At 39.8% G+C, this 24,463-nt stretch overlaps 1 protein-coding gene across 2 annotated transcripts in view; it reads right to left on the minus strand.

Moving 5' to 3' along the window:
* Positions 1-24,463, minus strand: part of tbc1d8b (TBC1 domain family member 8B) — an 87,753-nt gene that overhangs the window by 57,662 nt on the left and 5,628 nt on the right. For both annotated transcript variants that reach the window (XM_072595566.1, XM_072595565.1), the window contains exons 2-5: positions 18,799-18,909; positions 12,892-13,010; positions 9,144-9,372; positions 975-1,215 (exon numbers count right to left, since the gene is read on the minus strand). In XM_072595566.1, the coding sequence (XP_072451667.1) occupies positions 975-1,215; positions 9,144-9,372; positions 12,892-13,010; positions 18,799-18,909 (700 nt within the window). The remainder of the gene's footprint in view (positions 1-974; positions 1,216-9,143; positions 9,373-12,891; positions 13,011-18,798; positions 18,910-24,463) is intronic.

Raw genomic sequence — 24,463 nt, forward strand, 5'->3', positions numbered from 1 at the left:
AACATAACCTCTCTACTCTTAAACCCTACGTCTCAGCTAATAAAGGCAAATATATCATAACTTCTTAACCACTTCATCCACCTATCCTGATACCTTAAGGTACTGGTGTACATGCACACCAAGGTCCCTCTGATTCTCAGTGCTTCCCAGTATCTCTCTGTTCATCATGCATTGACATGCCTTGCTTGTTCTGCATCACTCACAAGTAACTGGATTGAATTCCATTCACCACTGATTAGCCCATCTGACCAGTCCATTGATGTCCTCCAGAGATATAAAGATATCCTCCTTACTATTTACCATTCCACCAATTTTTGCAACAGCCGTCAGATTACTGATCAATCTTCCTACATTCGAGTCTAATTCATTTATGTAAAGCACAAACAGTAATGACCCTTAAAATTGACACACTAAGAGGGGCAACAGAATGATACCATTTGGGAAACAGAAGGCTTGTCCACAACAGGTAGAAATGATTATTGTCAAGTCCAGTTATGTGCATCTCCTAGCAAGTAGATGATCAGTAGGTGGAAGTCCAAAGTTAGTCAATTTAAGGAACACAGCCAGGTAATGGAGTACTCCAGTAAAATACTCCAAAAGGTGCAGAACACAAAATAAAAGACGACATGGGGTGGAAGCAACACAAGATTACCTGATAAATTTTATTAATTTTCAGTTTTCACGGCAGCACTAAGCAGTGGTTTGATAGCTCTTATCAGTTGTCTTTGCTGGGAAGCGTTAAGGGAGTAATGTTTACCCAAGAGAAAAATCACAAACTTCATCTTTAAGTACAAATTACTCTTAACCTTTTTTTTCCCATTTGGAAATAAGACATTTAGAAATTATAACAAGATGTAAACATTTCAGAATATGCAGTTCATAATATCAGTTGTGAATCTTATCGTTCAAGGAAATATTAATGGCCTGAGGCCAACATTACTCATACACACCAGAATGCAAAATTTATCCATTACCTTTTTGTTATTTGTAAAGGGTCATTGAGTGATAAATCAGTCTCAAATGCTTCCTTGTCAAACAATCGCTTTACAGCGTAGTCTGCAAGCTGCTCCATCAACAGGAAGGTTTCATTAAAATGTATGAACATGGAAAAATAATAGTCTTCACCATGACTGTGAATGTGTATACTCTCGGACAGGATAACACTCATAGTCTTCTCAAGTTTTGATATTTCATCCCAGGAAATGACGATCTTAACTAGAGGTTAAATAAAAATTGCAAAATGAACACAAATATATGGAAAGAAATTATTGTTCCTTCTTGGCATACTAGCAAAACAAACTTGATATTAGATATATCAAGTCATTGCATCCCAACTACAAAAAGCACTGATAAGCAGTAAAATTGAAGTTAAATATTAAGGAGTTGGAGAAGATGCATTGCTCCACAAGTATTTTGCATGACAAAGATTATGGAGAATTTTATTAAGGGTGAGACTGAAGTTGGACTCGGAACAAATGCTCACATGGGGCAACATTTCAGCAAGAGTAGAAAATGATGTGATTGCAGCTATGCGTTTCAAACTTATCTGCACATAGGACCCTGAAAGAATTGTACATCTGCGAGAACCCACTTGTACAAACTTCAAAAATCATTGTGACTGTTACAGAGTCATACAGCATGGCAACAGATCCTTTGGTCCACCTAGACCATGCCGACCATATTCCCAAACTAGTCTCACCTGCCTGCAGTTGCCCCACATCCCTCCAAATCATTCCTATTCATGTACTTATCCAAAATCTTTTAAATGTTGTAACTGTATCTGCATCCACCACTTCCTCTGGCAGTTCAATGTAGACACTAACCATTTTGTGTAAAAAGTACTGGCCCTCATCTTTTAAAAATATGCTCCCCAGTTTTGCATTCACCCACCCTAGGAAAAAAAACCCTTGCTATTCACCTTATCCCTCTATGAAGTCATCCCTCATTCTCCTCTGCTCCAGTAAGAAAAATTCTAGCCTACCCAGCCTGTTTTTACAACACAAACCCTCCATTCTCAGCAACATCCTGCAAATCTTTTCTGAACCCTCTCCAGTTTAATAATATCCTTCCTATAGCAGGCAACCAGAACTGATATTCTACTCTAGAAGAGGCCTCACCAATGTCCTGCACAATGTCAAAATGATATTCCAAGTCTTCCTCATTCATCCATCTACCTGTGATGCAAATTTCAAAGAATTATGTATCTGAACCCCTAGGTCTCTCTCTAAACACTACCCAGAGGAATATTATTAATTGTATACTCCCTGTCTTTGCCTGTTTTATCAAAATGCAATACCTCACATTTATCCAAGTTAAACTCCATCTATCACTCTTCAGCCCATTGACTCAATTCATCAAGATCTCTTTATAATTTCAGATAACCTTCTTCACTCTCCACTATACCACCAATTTTGGTGTCACCCACAAACATACTAACCACACCTCCTTTATCATCATCCAAATCACTCAGATAAATGACAAACAAAAGCAGATCCAGTAGTGATCCCTGTGGAACACAGTTAATCACAGGCCTGCAATCCAAAATACAACCCTCCACCACCACCAAGTCAATATTGTATCAATTTAGCAAGATCTCCCTGAATCCCATATGACCTAACTTTATTAATTAGTCTACTAGCAGAACCTTATCAAAGACTTTCCCAAAGTCCATGTAAACAACATCGACTGTTCTGCCTTCATCCAGCTTTTTGGTTACTTCCTCAAAAGAATGAAATCAAGTTTGACAGACACTATTTCCCTCACACAAAATAATACTGATGATTCCTAATCAGTCCTTGCTTCTTGAACTACATGTAAATCCTATTTTCAGAATCGCTTCCAACAATCTGCCCACCATCTAAGTCAACTGCCCAAAGTAAAATAATGTTAACATTAACGTGAATATACATAGAAGGAATGCGCTTATCGTAAACAATACAGAAAAATAAAGCACTCTAACAAATCAAATTTATAATCTTGTGGAATCTGTTTTATAAGATATATGGCAATCTGGTGCATGTTGCTATAATAAAGGTGAAATCACTTCTAGCAAAATCAAAACAGGGAAAGACGTATAAATTGGGCTGGTAAGTAGAAAATAACATTTGCACCAGACAAGTGTCAGGTGATGAGCATTTCCAAAAAAGAAAAAACCTAATCACACCCCTTGATATTCAAGGATAGTGCAGAACATTGCAACCACCACTATCAGCAATCCTGGAGTTAGTATTCACCAGAAACTGAACCAAACAAGCCATTAAAGCACTGTAGCTGCTAAGGCAGGTCAGAGGCTTGGAGGTTTGTGGTAGGTAACTCACCCAATCCAGCCAAAACCCATTCACCATTTATAACGTGTAAGTGCACATCTTGACTGAACATACATCACTTGCCAAATGATGAACAAATTTACATAATATATGTTCATTATCAATTTTACAGCATCAAACGGAGCCATCTAAACAGCTTTGTTCAACCCACCGCTGCAACCTCTTCCAACCTACGTGCACCTACTTCCTTTAGATTCTGGCCGTTAGCATGTTGCATCATGCTTTTGAGACACAAATGAAGGTAGTCATTTTCTTAACTTCACTTCCATTGCCTGAAGATCCCCCCCTCAAACCATATCCACCTCATTACCTTCTCAAAGATAATTTCTTACAGCCAGGCTTCAGTCAGCTAATCTCGCTCCATGGATCAGGAGGCAGTTTCCCCAGTGTTTACTTTTGTGTGAAGGCCACTTTTCAATTACATGCTATCAGAGGAAAGGCCGAAACACACAGTGAAATGAAGATTGGTGAAGACTGGGGCAATGGGAAAACTGTTCTGTTTCTTGAGCTGAAATTCCAGTTGATGAGATGGTGCAAAATACAAAGTTTATGTTTGTAAGTCGCTCAAAGCTGAGAGTTTCAGAAGTGTTTAGGTAGAATTAAGCAGAGACAAAAACTTGGTGCGGGTGAATAAAAACTTGACAAAATAAGATACAGCTGAATTCAGCACAGTACTTATACATTTGTCCAACAGCAATTATTTTGGATCACATATTGATGGAAAGTGAATCATGTCCTGGTGAACAAGATGACGTTGCACAAGCTCCTTGTTCAGATCATCTTAACATATCTCACATCTAGAAAACAACATGCACTTCAAGCACTTTGCCATCAACAATATCTGCTCAAAACCAAAGTGCAGTTCAAATTATCAGCAAAAGTGGTAACCACATTGCAAAGAAAGTGCTTATAAGATCCAATCTACAAAAAAATTTGAAAAACAAATCGTTTTAATTTTTGATCATGCGAAGGAGCCATTCTATTACGTGAGTGACATCCACTTTGCCTGGTTGAAGCTCCTCTGTTGTCAGCTGTTGCTTGATTCAAGGATCACGTCTACTCAGGGTTACCATGGACCTTCTTATGACTGAACAGGCTGATTCTTAAACTGGAGGTCGTTGGTCACTTGGTTCAAGACATCCCACAAAGTAGTGGGATCCAGAGTGCATGATTCACTTCCTCTTCTTTCCTTATCTAACTCTGCTCTGCCTCATCATAAATGCTGCGGCTTGAAGCCAAGGGCAAATTGCTGTCATTTTCAACAACTGGTAGCAAGCTGCTCCTTGTCATTAACGTCAATGCTGCTGCACCTCAAGGAGAGTTTGAGTGCGTTTGCAGCATTTCTTTATGTCTTCCCCGGAACGTTGACCCGAGAGTCGATCCAATGGGAGAGTTGCTTTTTAATCATCCAGAATCAGTACCAGCCCCTTATGACTTATTGTGGAGGAGCTCTGCCCAAATGCTTGTAAAACTAGCATCAAATCAAACAAAGTTAAAAATCACACAACACCAGGTTATAGTCGAACAGGTTTATTTGGAAGCACTAGCTTTCGGAGCTCTGCTCCTTCATCAGGTGTTTTTTTATATAGATATTTAGATGTTGCAAGCAAGGTGCCAGCATTTGTTGTCCATCCCAAACTGTACTTGAACAGAGTGGCTTCTAAAGCCTTTCAAAGGACAGTCAAGAGTCAATCACATTGTTGTGATTTGGAGTCATACATAGCTGAGACCAGGTAAGGATAGCGGATTTTGTCCCTGAAGGACATTAGTGACTGAGGTGGGTATTTACAACAATTGACAATAGCTCCATGGCATCATTTCTGAAACTAGCTTTCAAGACCAGGTTTTTCAAAAATTAATTTTTTGAATTTAACAACCGCATAATGGGATATGAATCTACAATTCCCATGTACAAGGGTAATTATCCAGTGGTATTAATATTGCATATTCCCCCTCCAAACTGGTTTAATTTGTGTTAATGCTCAATACAAGCCTTCTGTCTCCACTCTTCAATAAACACTATCACAATATCTGTATATATCTTATTCTTGTGTATTAAAAGCTTCCCAATACATCCATCTATGCTATTCACCTAAACGTTTAGATTCAAACCTACAATTAAACCATACAAATTAGGAGCAAAAACAGACCAGTCAGTCCATCAGGACTGCTCAGTCATTCATCAAGACCACGATAGAGCCGTTTTTGTTCCACATTCTCATCTACTCCTCATAGCTCGATTTCCCCACCAAGCAATAATTTATCTACCTCTGCCTTGAAAATATTTAATGACTCCACCTCTACGGCAAGAGTGGCACGGAGGCTCAGTGGTTAGCACTATTGCCTCACAGTGCCAGGGACCTGGGTTCGATTCCAACCTCGGGCGACTGTCTGTGTGGAGTTTGCACATTCTCCCTGCGTCTGCGTGGGTTTCCTCCAGCTGCTCCAGTTTCCTCCCACAATCCAAAGATGTGCAGGTCAGGTGAATTGGCCATGCTAAATTGCCCCATAGTGATAGGTACATTTGTCAGGGGTAAATGTAGGGGAATGGATCTGTCTGGGTTACTCTTCGGAGAGTCAGTGTGGACTTGGGCCGATAGGCCTATTTCCATACTGTAGGGAATCTACTACCTTCTGAGGCAGAGAGTTTAAATCTCTCATAACCCTCAAAGGGAAATATCTTTTTCTCAGTCCTAAAATGGGACTGATTATTTTAAAAGCCTGTCGTCTCTCTCTCTCTCTGGACTCACCCACCACAGCAATCAAATCACCCTGAATTTTCTAAGCTTCAGTGGACTCACCAGTTGTCCAAGATATCCCCAGCCAGAGGAAACAACACTCGGATTTGACTCTGATCAAGCCCATTCACAATCTTAATTGTTTCAACAGCATCACAAGATCACAGCAGTGTTAACAGCACAAAAGTTGGTCATTTGGACCATTGTGTCTTCTCCATTTCTGCAAGTAAGCATCATTACTAGTGCCAATTGTATACTATTTTCCATAATCTTGTGCATTGTTATTCAAATGAGCATCCAATACTTTTTGAATGCCTCAATTGTAGGTGCCTCCACCACACTTCTAGGCAGTGTATTCCACATCTTAATTACTCACTGCAAAAAAAAAGTTATTTTGCATCTCACATTTACTTTTTTTTTGCAAATGATTTTAAATCTGTACCTTCTAGTTCTTGATCCTATTGAGTGGGAACACTTCCTCTATCTACTCTATCCAGCCATCTCACGATCTTGAAAATCTCACTCCGATCTCCTCCTAGCCTTCTTCTAAACCTGAGAGAATATCAGCCTAATTTACTCAGTCTTTCATGAGAAACAATTCTCCCAACTCAGAGACCAAACTAATGTCTCAGAGCTGTGATGACAAAAAATGAAAAGTTTGATAAAAGATGTAAATTGTAAACAGTGATTTAAAAGGCAAGACAGTTAAAGATATTTACACAGGAAAATCCAGAACTTAAGCAGATGTAATATGGCAGTTCTCACCTAGGATTGCCAATGGTACATTCACGATTCTCATTTATGCTTTTGTCAGCAATGGACTTGATTATTCCAACACAATCTTGTGTGTGTGCCCATATTCTTTCCTCCTTAAACTTGAGATCAATTCCCGCTTCAGGCGACTGACTGTGTGGAGTTTGCACATTCTCCCAGTGTCTGCGTGGGTTTCCTCCGGATGCTCCGGTTTCCTCCCTCAGTCCAAAAATGTGCAGGTCAGGTGAATTGGCCATGCTAAATTGCTCATAGTGTTAGGTAAGGAGTAAATGTAGGGGTTTGGGTGGGTTGAGCTTCGGCGGGTCGGTGTGGACTTGTTGGGCCGAAGGGCCTGTTTCCACACTGTAAGTAATCTAAAAAAACTCACACTGAGCCCCATTCATCTGTCATCGCTGTGCTCGTTAACTCTTAGTTCTCAGACAAGCAATGCCTTGGTTTGAAAAATTCCTCGCCCCATTTTCAGAATCCTCTCCATTATCTTTTTTCAGCATCATGGAATTCTGAGGTCTATGCATGACAGTGGCTTCTGGAAGCAAAAGCCACTGCAGCATATCCGACAGTGTGTATGGGACATCCCAGAGTTGCTGTGCAGCTTAGACAGAACGCTGCCTCCATGGTTTTGTTCCTTTCTATCACTTTCATCACCTTGAGATTCATAACCCTGCAAGATATCTGGTCTTGCCTAAGTCTGCCCTCTTGTGTACCTCAGGTTACAACTGTTCCATCATTGATGGCTATGCCTTTGAAGGTATAGGCCGCAACTTCTAGGATACCTTCCTTGAAGATCACCATCTTGCTTTCCTCCTTTAACCCATTCCTTAAAAACCACCCTTTTTGACCAAGCTTTTGTTCCTCTGACTTAATATCGCAAGTGTCAGGTTTTGCTTTATAACGCCATAAGGATTTAATAGGCAGAGGTGAAGCTGTATTTGAACCAAACTCTGATACAAATCAACAGTCAGGAAATTAATAAATACTATTTCCAAAAATAAGGATGATTATAAAACTTCGGTGTCTGATTTATTTACATCAGAATATTGCAGCAGTTCAGGTATTCCTATGTTCAGGAATATCAATATAAAGTAACACTAAACATAGAAGTAGTCAAAAACAGGAATGAAATACAATCCCATGGAAACTGTTCCTGTAATCTCAACATAGAAACGTATCCTCTAAAAAATGAAGCCCAGCTGAGTAACAAACTCCTTCTTATAATAAGATCACATTTCTGATTACATATCTCAATTTGCATTGCTGTCTTCATCAACTTGTTAAAAGATGATCTTTCTCTCTTTACACTGAATAATAATGGACACATACTCACTAGCTTTACAATTCAGACATGATTTCTAATAAAAAGCATCTGGTTCCCTGCCATCCCATCATGTATCTGCAGGCAAAGCTTCTGGCTTCTACACACTGAATAAACACTGAATCACAAGCCAGCTTATAAATAACCATGTGATCACTCCTAAGATATTGGAAGATTACATCATGATACATTTTTTAAAAAATAATTAAGTGTAGATAAAAATCTTTTTTAATCAAATTGCCAAAATCTATGGCAAACAGCCCTGATGTATCAGCAGTTCTTGCACAGATTACAAAGGCTCATTTATAATTCTGCCATTTGCTACAAAGTAAGCAAACTTTAGAATATAAAAAATGACAAAAAATATGGAACTCTGATACCTTAAATCCTCAACCTCTTCCCTCCGGGGCACAGACCATTCTGACTTGAAAATAGATCAACATCATTCAACCAACTGAGTCTTAATCCAGGAATTTCCTACCTAACTGCAAAGTAAAAAATACATTCACTACATGGACAGCTATGGCTCAAGATAATGATGTACCACAAACCTCTGGAGGTTAATTAGGAATGAGCAATAAACATTGGTCTTGTTACTGACACACACAAACTGAATACTATATCAAAAAAAAATTGCAGGCTCAGCAAATGAATCTATGTTGACAACTGAGAGGCGTTTTATAAGTGGAAATAAGCTCTCTAGTTTGGGGAAATTCAATGGAGGCAAATTTTGTTTACTTCTCAATCAGTTTCTTCCTTTTGAGTGTACAGTGAACAGGGCAGAAAGCATACTGTAATAGGTTGACAATCAAACACTGCTCTGAATTTGACCTTGGCACATCGCAAATTTCATAAAACATGCTTACCAGACATGGTGACCATAGGACTTTTATCTCACACATATTAATAGACAATTGAGATTTTTAATTTGTGCAAAATTATCTGAGGACATTAAATTCAGTTAAGAGACGGATAAGAGGAAGAGAGACTCACCTTCTTTGCCTAGAAAAAAGGAATAGAAGCTGAGAAAATTAGTGCTTAGGTATAGCCAGCCTTGGCAAGGCACTCGCCCACTCCAGTAATTGCAGGAGTAATAGGTCACCAGTTTCTCTTGTTCAGGCAACCCAAACCACTTATCAAACTTCAAAAGGGCCTCACGGAATTTTTCAGGGTCATCTTCCTCCTTTATTGATGCACTTTGAGACTCTTCTGCTATTAGACCCTTTGACAGAAAGCAATGGAGATGTCTTTAAGCACAAACAGACAATATTAAACCTCTTATATCCTAAAATACATTTTCACTACAGTTCAGCAGAACTAGCCCAAAAGCCATTTTAATCTATAAATGTGGACAGTGTTCATAAAATTAGGTTTTAAAAATAATTCACAAAACAGTCTCAATTATAACAGAAATATAAATTTATTTATAAATTACCTTTTGTTTTGCAAAAAAGTACTACAGAGTATTAACTTTATCTTATAATTTTAAGAAAATGGATTAAAAAAAAAGAGTACTACCACAGTATAATTGTTGAAAACCAATTTAGCTGATTTCCCCTGCACTCATACAATTGCACAAGTAAATAGGCTGAAAAGTGCTATTAAATTTCATCCAGCTATTTCTTAAGGAACAGACATTTGAAGGAATGTCCAAAGCGATCAAATAGCAGCATTACTACAAAATTGGGTAAAATACAGAAAACTGAAATTTGGAACGAATGGCTACTTTTCAGACAAGAGGAAAGCATAAAAAGTTCTGAAGGATCACTTGATTCAAAATGATAACTATTTTCTCTTCACAGACGCTATCAGATCTATCAGTTTTTGTTTCAGATCTCCAGCATCGACAGTTGCTTTATTTAAGTATACAGAGGGATCTCCATCATTCGAAGGACACAGGTGGGCAGTATTGCATTCAGTTAATCAAATTCCGGATAATCGAATGCCAGATCACATAGTTTAGCTGAGCATCGGGATGTTGCAAACTTGCCGGATAATTCAATATTCAAATAATCGAATGCCAGATAATCAAGGTTCCTCTGTGTAAAGGAGCTGCCAAGTACCAAGACCGGTACCAGTGCTGTGTTTGAGATAATTACTTGAATTTACAGAGCACAGTTGCAATACATGCAGGTGATGTATAATTTTGGGGTGTAGTAAATACTAAGGAAATCAATGATATATTTCAAGTTAGGTCAATAGATTGGGAGGATATGGCAGATAAAATTTGATGCAGATGAGTGGGAGCTGATACATTTTGACAGGAAAAATGAATGTTGCCAATACATACAAAATAGTACAATTTTAAGGGGGAGAGGCACAGTAGAAGAGTGGAGACAACTGGGAATACTTCTGCAAAAGTCTTTGAAGGTGACAGGATAGACTTTCAAATTCTTAATAAAGCATACAAGATCCCGTGCTTTATGAACAGAGGCCAATAAGTTACTCTAAACCTATATAAATCACTAGCATGTTTTGTTCTGTGAATTACACTTTGAGGAGGGTGCGAGGGCTTTGGAGATTGCAGATCAGAGAATTACGAGAACGGATGCAGGGATGAAGAACTGCATTTAAGAGTACAGCCATAACATTTCAGTCTTCCCTGGAAACATGCCAAAAGACTGGAGAATTGTCAACATTGTGGCTTTGTAAGGATAACCCTAGCAATTACAGACGAGTTAGTAAAATTTTGTTAGCAAGGAAGCTTTTGGACATAATTATTTAGGATAGAACCAGTAGTCACATCGAAAACGTGGGTTGATTCAGAAGAGTTGGCATGGATTACTAAAGGTGGAAATCACATTCAACTAACTTGCTGGTGTTTTTCGAAGAGGTTACAAAGTGCTGATGAATGTGATATGTTTGACGTGTATTCTCGGATGTACAGAAGGCATTTAATACAGTGTCTCACAAGAGCCTCATGAGAAAAGGTGCAGATCGTAGTATAACAGGGACAGTGCCAACATGGTCAACTATAGGAGCGGCTAAGTGGTTAGCACTGCTGCCTCACTGTGCCAGGGTCTCTGGTTCAATTCCTGCCTTGGGCGACTGTGTGTGTAGTTTGCACATTCTCCCAGTGTCTGCGCGGGTTTCCTCCGGGTGCTCCAATTTCCAAAGATGTGCAGGTCAGGTGAATTGGCCATGCTAAATTGCCCATAGTGATCGATGCATTAGTCAGGGGTAAACATAGGGTCTGGGTGGGTTACTCTTTGGAGGGTCAGTGTGGACTTGTTGGGCTGATGGTCCTGTTTTCATACAGTAGGGAATCTAATCTAATCTATAGAAAACAGAATAATAGTCAGCAGAAATATCATTTACGAGGATAGACTGAAGAAGGTGGCACCGTTCTCCTTAAAGAAAAGGCAGCTAAGGGGAGATCTGATTGAGGTTTTAAAATCATGAGAAGTCTGGACTGAGCAGATATGGTGAAGCGGTTTCTGCTTGTGAAAAAAAGAAAACGAGGGGGCAGAGAGTCAAAATGATGTGCAAATGAAGCAACGGTTGATGCTGTGTAAAAGGTTTTTCTCGCAAATTGTTAGGGTATGGGATACGCCAACTAAAAACGTGGTACAGACAGATTCAATTGAGAAATTCAATAGGGCACTGGATAGTTATTCAGATAGAAATGGTGTGCAGGGATATGGTGTAAAGGTAAGAGATTAACACTAGATAACCAAGCCAATATGGGAAAAATGGGCTGAATGACCTCCTTCTGCAACATAAAATGGGGCAGTATGGTGGCTCAGTGGTTAGCACTGCTGCCTCACAGCACCAGGGACCAGAGTTCAATTCCACTCCGGGGCAACTGCTAATGTAAAGTTTGCATGCTCTCCCAGTGTCTGCGTGGGTTTCTGCTGGGTGCTCTGGTCTCCTCCTACAATTCAAAGATGTGCAGGTTTAGGTGGATTGGCCATGCTGAATAGCCCGTAGTGCTCAGGGATCTATAGGTTATGTGCATTAGCCATGGAAAATGTAGGATTACAGCAAAAAGGGTCTCAGTGGGATGCTCTTCAGAGAGTTTGTGTGGACTTGTTAGGCCGAATGGCCTGTTTATACATTGTAGGGATTCTGTGAGTAATCCTGTGAATTTCGTGGACAGACTGGACAAACAGGGCTTGCTCACCTTTCTACAACAAAAGCTGAAAATGGCACTTGTTAGGGGCTAATATCCTCAATGAAAACCCATCTTGATTTTGGACAGAAACTTGCCAATGGTCAAAAGAGCAATAAACAGTGTAAGGACTGTAGCAACAGAACCAGAGGACTAGCATGAACAGCTTTACATAAAGAATGTTTGGAATGTATTGCCTGATCGGACAGTGAATGGTAGCTTTCAACTGGGAATTGATTTCTTAATTACTTTTAAGAAACAATTGCAACAATGTGGGAAAAGGAGAAGGAACAGGACTGAAGAATCCTTTCAAAGAACCAACACAGTTTCAATCAGTTGTGTCCTTTCCCTCTGTGCTTTAATATTCTATGATTTCAAGTACAACATGCTAAGTAGGACACTGTTCAAAATCAATTCCTGGTATTAAAGTATTCAGCAAATTGATGCATGTAGTAACATTTTTTTGCTTTTTAACAGACAGAACAATGGGATTTGTTTCTCTACAATGTTACACTGCCATATTGTGCTTAAAACTGAACACACACCCTGAAACAAAACTGATAGAAACCATCAGAGCGCTAACAGAAAGGCCAACCTCCTGGCCGGGACAAAAAAAAAGTGCAGTCTTACCCGTATTTTTCCCTGAACGAAGCTAGTGATATCTTCATTACTATCAAACACAGAAAGTATTGCCATCACATTATGTTCTAGCCATTCCCAATGCTTATTTATTTCTTCACTGCTGGCTCCTAATTAAAAACAAAAACTAAATTGTTAAAAACAAAAACTAAACAAAAACAAAATATTAATCAATCCCCTCAGTTCCAGACTCGAAATGTTAACTCTGCTTCTTCTGCCATACGTTTACTAGACCTGAGTTTCTCCAGCATTCTGTTTATTTCAGATTTTCAGTTGTCACAGTATTTCACTTTTACTGGAATCTCTAAGTCATTTCAGTAAGTAATACTTCTTATACCATTACTCAAATAATTAAAGGACAGACAGTGACTCATAAGATCCCATTTCAGGTTGTTTCAAAAACAGGAAGACAGCTGCCAAAAAGCACAGCAAAAACCAATCATCCACAAGCTACCTAGCAAACATAAAATGGAAAACATCCCACAACTAAGCCCCACTTTACTTTGTAATTAGGGAATTAGATGTTAAATTCTTGGCTTTGTTTAGTTTTTTGCTATTACCCACAGTCACAGTTCCCACTCAAACTATAACTCTGCTAGCTTTAAATACTATTCTGTTAAAATTAATATCTAGTTAAATCAATAAAACAAAACTGCATTTTATAATATATTTTTAAAATGCAACTACCATCAGTAAAGATGGGGGCTGCTCCTTCGGCCTCATCATTTGGAGGTGCAATGGACATTAGTTAACACATTCTGGTCTTGCATGCATGGCACAGGAATTACATACAGCAAGAACAACACAAGTTAATTTCATTTTTGAGCTTTTCGGTAAATTTATACCACACAGGGTATTTATCAATGTGCTACATAAAGAGGCATTTGATTCTTTACTAATAAAATTTCCATTGATAAGTATACTGGAGCTTGCACTGAGAAGAGAGTTTGGTTTAATGTCAAAGAATTGCCAGGAGTGTAACTTTCATATTAGCCAATAAGCATACATTTGTAGATGCTTCATGTGGTCTGAGTGTACAGTTAAAAATTTTGTCTGCATGTAACCACCTCTTTCCCTATTTTAGCTACACATTGTTTTTCAAATATCAATTACTTTTGCCCTTTTTAAACTCTTCCTTTGCCCTTCCACTCACTATTTTAATCTATCTCTCAATTTATAAGGATGCCAGAAAAGCTTAAAGCAAATGTCATAGCGTAACACACACTGATCTTACATGACTGAGAACAAATGTTTATATTCAGCCAGCTTTATAAGCAACAAAACAAAATCATAATATAGGTGGTTACACAAGATGTCTTGTTAACTGAAGTTACAGGTACCGAAGTTCTAAAAGGGACAAAAAAAAAACTCACTACGATTTAAACATAACATATTTAAGGCACTTCATAGAATAGATACTGGGAGAATGTTTCAGTTTGCTGAAGAGTTTAAAGTAGGGTTGACACTCTCAGAAGGAATGATGACTTAAGACTGTGATAAGGAGACACGTCTATACTCAAAAAGCTGTGAAACTTTAGCTTTTTTTTATCCTGAGAGGTGTGAATGTCCATTGAATATAATTTTTAAAAATAGACCAATAGTACGTTTTGGCACTATGGGAGTCAATGGATCAGAAGACTATAGTGCTGGAAAATACAACTGAGGTCAATGATCAGGCAGTCTAGACAAACATCTTGTTCTGCCATATCTTCATAGAACTGGGACTCATCTTCACAGGAGTTTAAACCAGATTGTTAAGGGGATGGAAACTTTAAATTGAAAGCAAGTAAGGCTGTTAACAGGAAGTGCAAAAGTAGCAAATGAAATTGTAAGAAAGACCCAAGAATGAGAATTGAATATTTAAGGATATTTGACTTTTAGAAAGGACAGCGAAAAAAAAGGTTAAAAGCAGGGAAGAGGTTAGAAGCAGATAGAAATGTTTAAGAGCCATTTAGACAGGAACGAACATACAAGGAATAGCGGGATATGGACTGTGAAGGCAACTGGGATTAGTTTAGACTGACATCATAGTTGGCCAAAGAGCCTGTCCCAGTGATATACTGTTCTACCACCATAATCACGTTAAATGGCAAGGTAAGATTGACGAGTCAAAAGACAGACAAGGCAAACTAAGAATCACACATTACTAAAACTACTGCATCAAAAAGTCTCTGAGCCAATTTAGAAGAAGGAAGAATAAGATAAACGGTACATCTAGGGCAATATTCAGATGCAGGTCCTTAACAACCAGAGGTAATAAACACACAGTAATTATAATCATCTCAGCATCATGAAAGATCAGCACAGCTGGAATAATTGACTCACACTATACACTCTGAGATTCCACTTGATAACACTAAAATGGAAGCACTTTCATGTCTTCCCAGAACATTAAATGAGTAAACCTGAATACTAACACTACAATATTTTTTTGCGCTCCCCTGCAGCTGTAAAATGTATATACAAACACAAGTACTGAACATTAACCAGAAAGCAGCTCTGTGAAGATCCAGGTAGCAACTAAATAGTAAAATATTAGCATTTAGCTGGATAATTCAGAGGTTATTTTGCAAACCTGGTATGACAATCGAACGTGTTAAAAATACAAAATGTAGGATCTGCAGACGATACAAAAGGTAGGTAGAGGGACAGGTAACATTGAGGAGGCAGGGAGGTTCGAAAAGGATTTGGACAGGTTAAGACAGTGGGCAAAGAAGTGGCAGATGAAGTACAATGTGGGAAAGTGTGAGGTTATGCACTTTGTAGGAAGAATAGAGATGTGGACTATTTTCTAACTGGGGAGAAAATTTAGAAATCTGAAGTGCAATGAGATTTGGGAGTTCTAGCCCAGGGTTCTCACAAGGTAAGCTTACAGGTTGAAACAGTAGTTAGGGAGGCAAATGCAATCATGGCATTTATTTTGAGAGGACTTGAATATAAAAGCAGGGATGTACTTCCGAGGCTCTACGTGGCTCTGGTCAGACCACATTTGAAGTATTGTGCGCAGTTTTGGGCCCCATTTCTCAGGAAGGATGAACTGACCCTGATGCAGGTTCAGAGGAGGTTCACAAGAATGGTCCCAGGAAGGAAAGCTTAACAAAAAGAAACGTTGGAGGTCTGGGGGTCTATACTCGATGGAGTTTAAAAGGATGAAGGGGGATCTAATTGAAACTTAGAATACTGAGCAGCTTGTATAGAGTAGATGTTGGGAGATGTTTCAAGGGTATCAAGGGTTACTGGGAGAAAGCCGGAGAACGGAGTTGAGAAATTTATCAGTCATGATTGAATGACGGAGCAGACTCGATGGGCTGAGTGGCCTAAGTTCTGCTCCTATGTCTTATAGGACAATAAAATAACAATTTTCTCAAAGTAAAAGTAGTGGAAGGATCATTTTTAAGCAAACTCAAAAATACATACTTAAGATTTGATAAAATGGCAGAATCCTGTCACAACATTCTAAACATCACTAAATCTTTTTTCTTTAGGACTTATACAATCACAATAATGGAAGTAGGTACTTGATCATTCAATAAGTTCATGGCTAATCTGGTTGGGATCTCGCCCCTACCTTCCTGCCTGATCCCCAAAAGAGTCTTCTTTCTGTTTTACGATCAAGGAAATTATTCTTACTCTGACTTTGGCCCACAATTTATAATAAATTGAGAGTGGTGGCTCGTTATTTTCAGAAAAGAACGGGAGAGAGAATCAAAGGCAATGTTTCATCAAAAGAAATTCAAATCTCTATGACTCTATGTAAATTTAAACCCAAACTTCCTATCTGCGACAATAAAAAACTGTAAGCACTTCCCTCCCATTGTAGCGTCTTTGTCACTCTGCCTTTCTGCATTTACAATTGCAGAGTGTACGTAAACACATCATTGTATTTACACTCTGCTGCAAGGCATTCCTGTACTTCACTTAAGTGTAGGAGAAGGTGAGGACTGCAGATAATGGAAATCAGAGTCAAGAGTGTGCTGCTGGAAAAGCACAGCAGGTCAGGCCGCAGAGGAGCAGGAGAATTGACATTTCGGGCATAAGCTCTTCGTCAGGAATGTGACTTTAGTCTGTCCCATACAGAAACATCTACACTACAAAAAAATTCCTCTGGTCTTCAACTTTCTAAATTTTTTCCCCTTTTCACTAAGTCAATTACAAGAGCAAGGACAGAATGAAAAATCGATGAGAATTGAATTACACGTGCCAACCCCAGCCCAATTATCTTAATTAACAATGCTTGGGTTCATGTGCAATGTCATGAAGGCATGTCGATACTAAGGAGGAGCTGTTGAATGTCTTGAAAAACATTGAGGTAGCTAAGACCCCAGGGCCTGATGGGCTGAAATACAGGAAACTGAAGGAAGCGTGGAAGAAAATTGCCATGCCTTGACAAAGATCTTTGCGTCCCCTTTAACTATAGGTGAGGTCCCAGAAGACTGGAGAATAGCCAATCCTCTTCTTTTGGACAAGGAAGGAGAATGGGTCTGGGTAGGTTACTCTTCAGAGGGTCAGTGTGGACTCGTTGGGCCGAAGGCCCTGTTTCTACACAGTAGGGATTCTATTCTATGAAGGCAACAAGGATAATCCAGGAAATTTTCGGCTAGAGACCCTTACATCAATGGTGGGGAAATTATTGGAGAAGATTCCTAGGAACAAGGTCGACTTGCATTTGGAGAATAGGCTTATTAGGGACAGTCAGCATTACTTTATGCAGGGGAGCTCTTGTCTTGCAAACTGATTGAGTTTTTGAGGAAGTGATGAAGATGATTGATGAGATTAAAGCAGTGGATGTTGTTTACATGGACTTCAGCAAGGCCTTTGACAAGGCTCCTCGTGTTAGACTGGTCCACAGGATCAAATTACATAAAGTCTACGATTTAGATTTTAACGTCATGTGTACTCAAGAACGGGGTACAGGAGTCTAGTGAAAAGTGTATATCACCACCATTCCTGGAAGAATTTGAGGGACAAAGGTACTTAGGTACCAAAATTTAAAAAAGTGAGTTAAAACGTTCAACACTATAGATCTTCATAGTATAAAAGTAGAAAAATAAAGAAATAAAATTACAAGTTAAACAATATAGTCCTTTCTTCAACCAGGGCCTGCTGGGTTTTCCCAACGAAAGCGTGCTCTGCCCTGTGCTGGGCTGCTTTCACCCACACTGGGCTACATCCCGTCCAGGCTTGCCAACTACCAGGCTTCGCCGCTGACTGCCATGTGGAATTGTATTGAGCCCCAGCCACTGCTATACTCTACTACCATGGCTAGCACCAAGACTAAACTCTGTCCAAAAGATAATTTTTAAAAAAGACACTAAAATAACTAAAAACAAAACTAAAATAAGAGAAAAAAAACATGATAAGAGGTTGTGAAGGTGCTTTTCTCACAGAGGTTGGTGCATATATGGAAGGAGCTGCCAGAGGAAGCAGTAGATGCAATTACAATTACAATATTTAAAAGATATTTGGACAGATACAGGGATAGGAAAGGTCTTGAGGGATATAGACCAAACTTGGGCAAAAGAGAGTGGTTCAGTTTCAGAAACCTGGATGAAAATGTTGATGATCTGATCAGAGCGATTTTTCTATAACATGGGGTTGCACAGGAAAGCAACCATCTTATTATAGAATAACTGACTGTAGTGAGCTTAAAAGTCTTTGGACAAAAGCACAAAGCATCCTGGGTGAAGCAGCAGCAGGACTGCATTCAAGAATAAAAACAATACTTTTTTATTTTAAAAAAGCAAGAAAGAATACCTACAGTTTTTAGTAAGATTTAACTTTTGTGTTACTTTGCATTATGTTAATATGATTTATCAGATCATATACTAAACCTGAAATGATTGTTGATGAAAGGTGACCCTGACCTTGAATAACGTGCACAGTAATGCTTTAACTTACCACAAGCAATGGACCAATAGACTTGGGATTCTGGTGTCTGATGTAGAATGCGATACGGAGCTACTTTGGAGGTTGAATCAAATACTGTATCAAGTGTCCCTACAAGGAGGCCTGCAAAAACAACAAAAAGTCTTATCTGTACTTGAGTAATTAGCTTCTTATTCATTCAAACTAAAATGCATGTTCTGCTGTATGAGACCAGATTAGTGATTAGACAGGAGTTAAAGCATGGAGACAAAAGCTTTTATTTTGAAGACTTTAGCAGCTTCAGATTGCTGCAAATACTAAGCTATGACAAACCTGAGGAAAATGAAAATGGAGAAATACATAATTTAGCTCCACAAAGCTGCTAGACAAAGGCAAGCCCTTTGGTATTTTTTTCCATCATGTTTTGCAGCATATCCAGAATGAAGCACAGCCAATTCCTTACCCTTGGATTTTCTTGCACATGGTTCCCTTTGAATTTATGATAATTTTACAGGACAGTGAAATTCTACTCCACAAGTTACATGTAAGTGTGGAAAAAGCAGATGCAATAACATTTGCAAGGCTTTGAAGAAAAAGCAAGTGATTAGTACAAACAGCTTGCTCTTTAGGGAACTAGTAAAGACATGATGGGCTCAAGAGTCACTTTCTGCATTATTATATTCTGTAATTCTATGAATATTCAGGGAAATCAAAAGCAAACCTGATTCTTTATCATTATTTACCATGTTGCAATCCTTGAGGGACAGTTTAATGTTTAAAGTGATATCTGAATGCCCAGCAATCAACAAACAGTAACGTATGACAACTTCACATTTTCAACAAAAAAATTCTGTACAACTAAACAAAATATTTAACTTAACACAACATTTCATATTTGTTTATGCTGTGAAAAAGTCATATAACATGGAAACAGGCCCACCGGTCCAACCAGTTCATGCCAAACATCATTCCAAACTAAATTGGTCCCACCTGTCTCTTCCTGGCCCATATCCCTCCAAACCTTTCCTATTCACATGCCCATCTAAATGTCTTTTAAACGTTATAATTATGCCCACATCCATCGCTTTCTCATGAAACCCATTCCACATTCAAACCACTGTGTAAAATAATTTGCCCAAGTCTTTTTTTAAATCTCTCTCTCACCTTCGTAATATGCCCCCAGTCTTGAAATTCCCCATCTTAGGGACTACCATCAACTCCATCGTTCCCTCTCATTGTTTTAGAAATTTCTATCAGGCCACCTCTCAACCTCCTTCACTCCAGTGAAAAAACTCCCAGCCTTTCTTTATAACTCAAACCTTACATACTCAGCATCATCCTGGTAAATCTCTTCTGAACTCTAACCAAAGTGCATGTTACAACAATCTTGAAGGTTCATTTACTTATTTAGGGACTAACCCAAAAGGTATGCCAATGCCCTTAAGAATTTCAAAACCCTGTGTGTCCCAGCAACCCTCCGAGGTAAGATTCTAAAAGGTGCTTTTTATTGCCTATGTAACCCTCATCTTTTCTTTGTAGATCTCCTGACTGGAAATATCTCAGCAACTGCCTTCCCACAGCTTTCTGAGCAAATCCTATTTTCTTCGACCAGATTGAGGACTACTGTAGATTTTTTCTGCTAGCTATGATCTAGAACAAATATTCCAGTTGCTTCTCCCTTTCAAACTGAGACCGAGGCTCACCTGCATTCTATGCAGTGAACGATGATGCTAGTATTTTCTGCTTGAAGTGCAGACCTAACTATTCCCTCCAGTTGGTTCCCTCAGTTCACGGAAGTGCAGCTCAAGGAAAGCTGCAACTGTGTCTGTCCTCCAGAAAACTGAACTGAATTTATCAGCAACACACATGGACAAATGTAATGCAGGTAAACGGAATAAAAAATAACTTTCCACCCCCACAGTCAGTCTCGATAACAAGGCAACATACGTTCAGATGGTCTGAACAGGAATAGAGACGAGTTGTCTTGCCTTCAATATGATGCTCAGTCAGGAACTCATATCGATAATTTATGCAGCTAATCACGTTTTATGATCCTCTCCACAGAATACTTAAGTCTACAAAGAAACCCCATGTTGACTACGCTGCTTTCAGCCATTGGATATTTCATAAATAATTAAAACTTTCATTCAAATATCATTACAAGGGACAGTGGTTAGATTGTCTCTTATTGGAGATAGTCCTGGCCTGCATTTATGTGGCATGAATGTTACATACCGCTTGTCAGCCCAAGTTTGGAGATTGCCCATATCTCGTGTTGCACGTGTCTCTGAGGAGTCACAAGCCACACTTGTGACCTTATGATGGAGGGAGGGTTATTGGTGAACCAGCTAATGATGTTTGGGCTTAGGACATTACCCTGGGGGACACACTTGCAGAGATGTCCTGGAGATGAGATGATTGATCTCCAACAAACCGAACCATCTTCATATGTGCCATGAATTACTCCAGCCAGCAGAGAGTTGACCCCCGATACCAATTGATTCCAGTTTCTCAAGGGTTCCTTGATGCCACTCTCGGTTGGATACATCCTGATGTCAAGGACTGTCACTTTCACCTCACCTCTGGAATTCAGCTCTTTTGTCCAGCTATGCTTTTCCAGCACCAGACTCTTCAAGCTCTTTTGTCCATGTTTGAACCAATGAGATCAGGAGTTGAGTGGCCATGGCAGAACCAAAACTGGACGCCATTGAGCAGGTGCTGCTTGATGACATCTTCCTTCACTTTACTGATGATCGAAAGTAGACTCATCAGGCAGGAGATTAGAACAGAATATCCTTTATTGTCACATGCACTCAAGTACAGGAGTACAGTGAAAAGTTTACAATGTCGCCTCTTATGGCGCCATCTGAGGTAGAAATTTTAGATACAAAAGAGGAATATAAAAGCAGTTGCATTACTTAACAGTGATTCACAGTATAACTTAGAAATATGACATTTAAATATAATAGTTAGAGTCATAGAAGTGTACAGCACGGAAACAGATCTTCAGTCCAACTTGTCCATGCCGACCAGATATCCCAACCCAATCTAGTCCCACCTGCCAGCACCTGGCCCATATCCCTCCAAACTCTTCCTACTCATATACCCATCCAGATGCCTTTTAAATGTTGTAGTAGTAGTAGCCTCCACCACTTCCTCTGGTAGCTCATTCCATACACGTACCACCCTCTGCGTGAAAACGTTGCCCTTTAGGTCTCTTTTATATCTTTCCTCTCTCACCCTAAACCTATGCCCTCCAGTTCTGGATTCCCCCATCCCAGGGAAAAGACTTTGCCTATTTATCCTATCCATGCTCCTCATGATTTTATAAACCTCCACAAGGTCACCCCTCAGCCTCCGATGCTCCAGGGGAAACAGCCCAGCCTATTCAACCTCTTCCTGTAACTCAAATCCTCCAACCTTGGCAACATGCTTGTAAATCTTTTCTGAACTCTTACACTTTTCACAACATCCTTCCAATGGGAGACCAGAATTGCACACAATATTCCAGCAGTGGCCTAACCAATGCCCTGTACAGCCACAATATGACCTCCTAATTCCTGTACTCAATACTCTGACCAATAAAGAAAAGCATACCAAATGTCGTCTTCACTATCCTATCTACCTGCGACTCCACCTTCAAGGAGCTATGAACTTGCACTCCAAGGTCTCTGTTCAGCAACACTCCCTAGGACCTTACCATTAAGTGTATACATCCTGCTAAGATTCGCTTTCCCAAAATGCAGCACCTCACATTTATCTAGATTAAACTCCATCTGCTACCTCTCAGCCCATTGGCCCATCTGATCAAGATCCTGTTACAATTTGAGGTAACTCTCTTCGCTGTCCACTGCATCTCCAATGTTGGTGTCATCTGCAAACTTACTAACTATACCTCTTATGCTCACATCCAAATCATTTATATAAAAATGATGAAAGTAGTGGACCCAGCACCAATCCTTGTGGCACTCCACTGGTCACAGGCCTCCAGTCTGAAATACAACCCTCCACCATCACCCTCTGTCTCCTACTTTTGTGCCAGTTCTGTATCCAAATGGTTAATTCTCCCTGTGTTCCATGAGATCTAACCTTACTAATCAATCTACCGTGGGGAACCTTGTAAATGCCTTAAGTCATGTCTACCACTCTGCCCTCATCAATCCTCTTTGTTACTTCTGCAAAAAACTCAATCAAGTTTGTGACACATGATTATCCACGCACAAAGCCATGTTGACTATCCCTGATCAGTCCTTGCCTTACCAAATACACGTATATCCTGTCTCTCAGCATTCCCTCCAACAACTTGCCCACCACCAAGGTCAGGCTCACTGGTTTATAGTTCCCTGGCTTGTCCTTACCACCTTTCTTAAACAGTGGCACCACGTTAGACAACCTCCAACATTACATCGTAGTAGCTCAGCGCAGGGGCTTCCACATGTGGTCTAACCGCCCATGCCAGACCCAGACCAACAACCATCCCCACTCCATTCTAAGCCTACAGATTGCTCCGCTCCGGCTCTCAGCCTCTCCAAGTTTCAGTTTTCACTGGGGCTTGCTCCAACACCGGCCTCTGCTCCGGGGCTCACTCCCCCTGCACCAGCCTCTGCTCTAACGACTTGCCTCCGGGACCCTCCAGTCTGGAATTGGGTAAATCAAAAGACAGAGGGGAATGCAGAAGTTAAAAAAAAAATACACAGAAAAGAAGAAAGAGAGCGAGAGAGAGAGCAAAAGACTAGGTGGAGGAGAGGAGCTGGAGTGTCTTACTCTGCTGCCAGCTTGCCAGAGATAATTACCTGGGTTGGATTTATCCCGCTTTTTGCGCAAAGGACATACCTGGGCAGTTTTCCACATTGCTGGACAGACGCCAGTTTTATAACCGTCCTGGACGAACTTGACTTCAAGCATAGCAAGTTCTGGAGCATAAATCTTCAGTACATTTACCGGAATCACGTCAGGGCCTATAGCCATTGCAATGTTCAATGCCTCCAACAATGCCTGCTTTCTTGCTGAAGTGAATTAAATTTAAAAACCACAGGAGGCGGCCGAGATGGATTATCTACTTGGCACTTCTGGTTGAAGATTGCTATGAATTTTTGTAGAGTCTCCTCCAGTGAGTTGTTTTAATTGTCCACCATCATTTATGACTGGATGTCACAGGACTGCTCTAACTGATCCATTGGTCATAGGTTCTCTTTGCTCTGTCCATCACTTGCTGCTCATGCTGTGTGGCATGCAAGTAGTCCTGTTTGGTAGTTTCAGTAGGCTGACACCTTATTTTCAGGAATGTCCAATCCTGCTATGTCCTCCTGCACTCTCCACAGATCCCCTGGTTTGAGGAGATGGTTGAGTAGAAGATGTGCCAGGCCGTGAGGATGCAGATTGTCCTGCAGTACAATCCTGCTGCAGTTGATGGTCCAGATGTCTTGTCTTGAGTTGCTCTGTCTGTTTGAAGTTCATCCCATTTAGCGCAATGATAGTACCACACAGCACAGTGAAAGGTATTCTCAATGTGAGGGCAGAACTTGGTCTCCACAATGACCACGGCACAGTCCCTCTTACTAATATGTTACTTATCCATGCTACTTTACCTGGATTGCTCGCATGTGCTTTGGTACACGTGATAATAAATTCAATTCAATTCAGGTAAATCTGATGATTTGTTAAAGATGAGATCAAGTATGGTGTGCCCTCTTGGTTT

This window comes from Chiloscyllium punctatum, chromosome 25, assembly GCF_047496795.1.
Source record: "Chiloscyllium punctatum isolate Juve2018m chromosome 25, sChiPun1.3, whole genome shotgun sequence".
Classification (NCBI taxonomy): domain Eukaryota; kingdom Metazoa; phylum Chordata; class Chondrichthyes; order Orectolobiformes; family Hemiscylliidae; genus Chiloscyllium; species Chiloscyllium punctatum.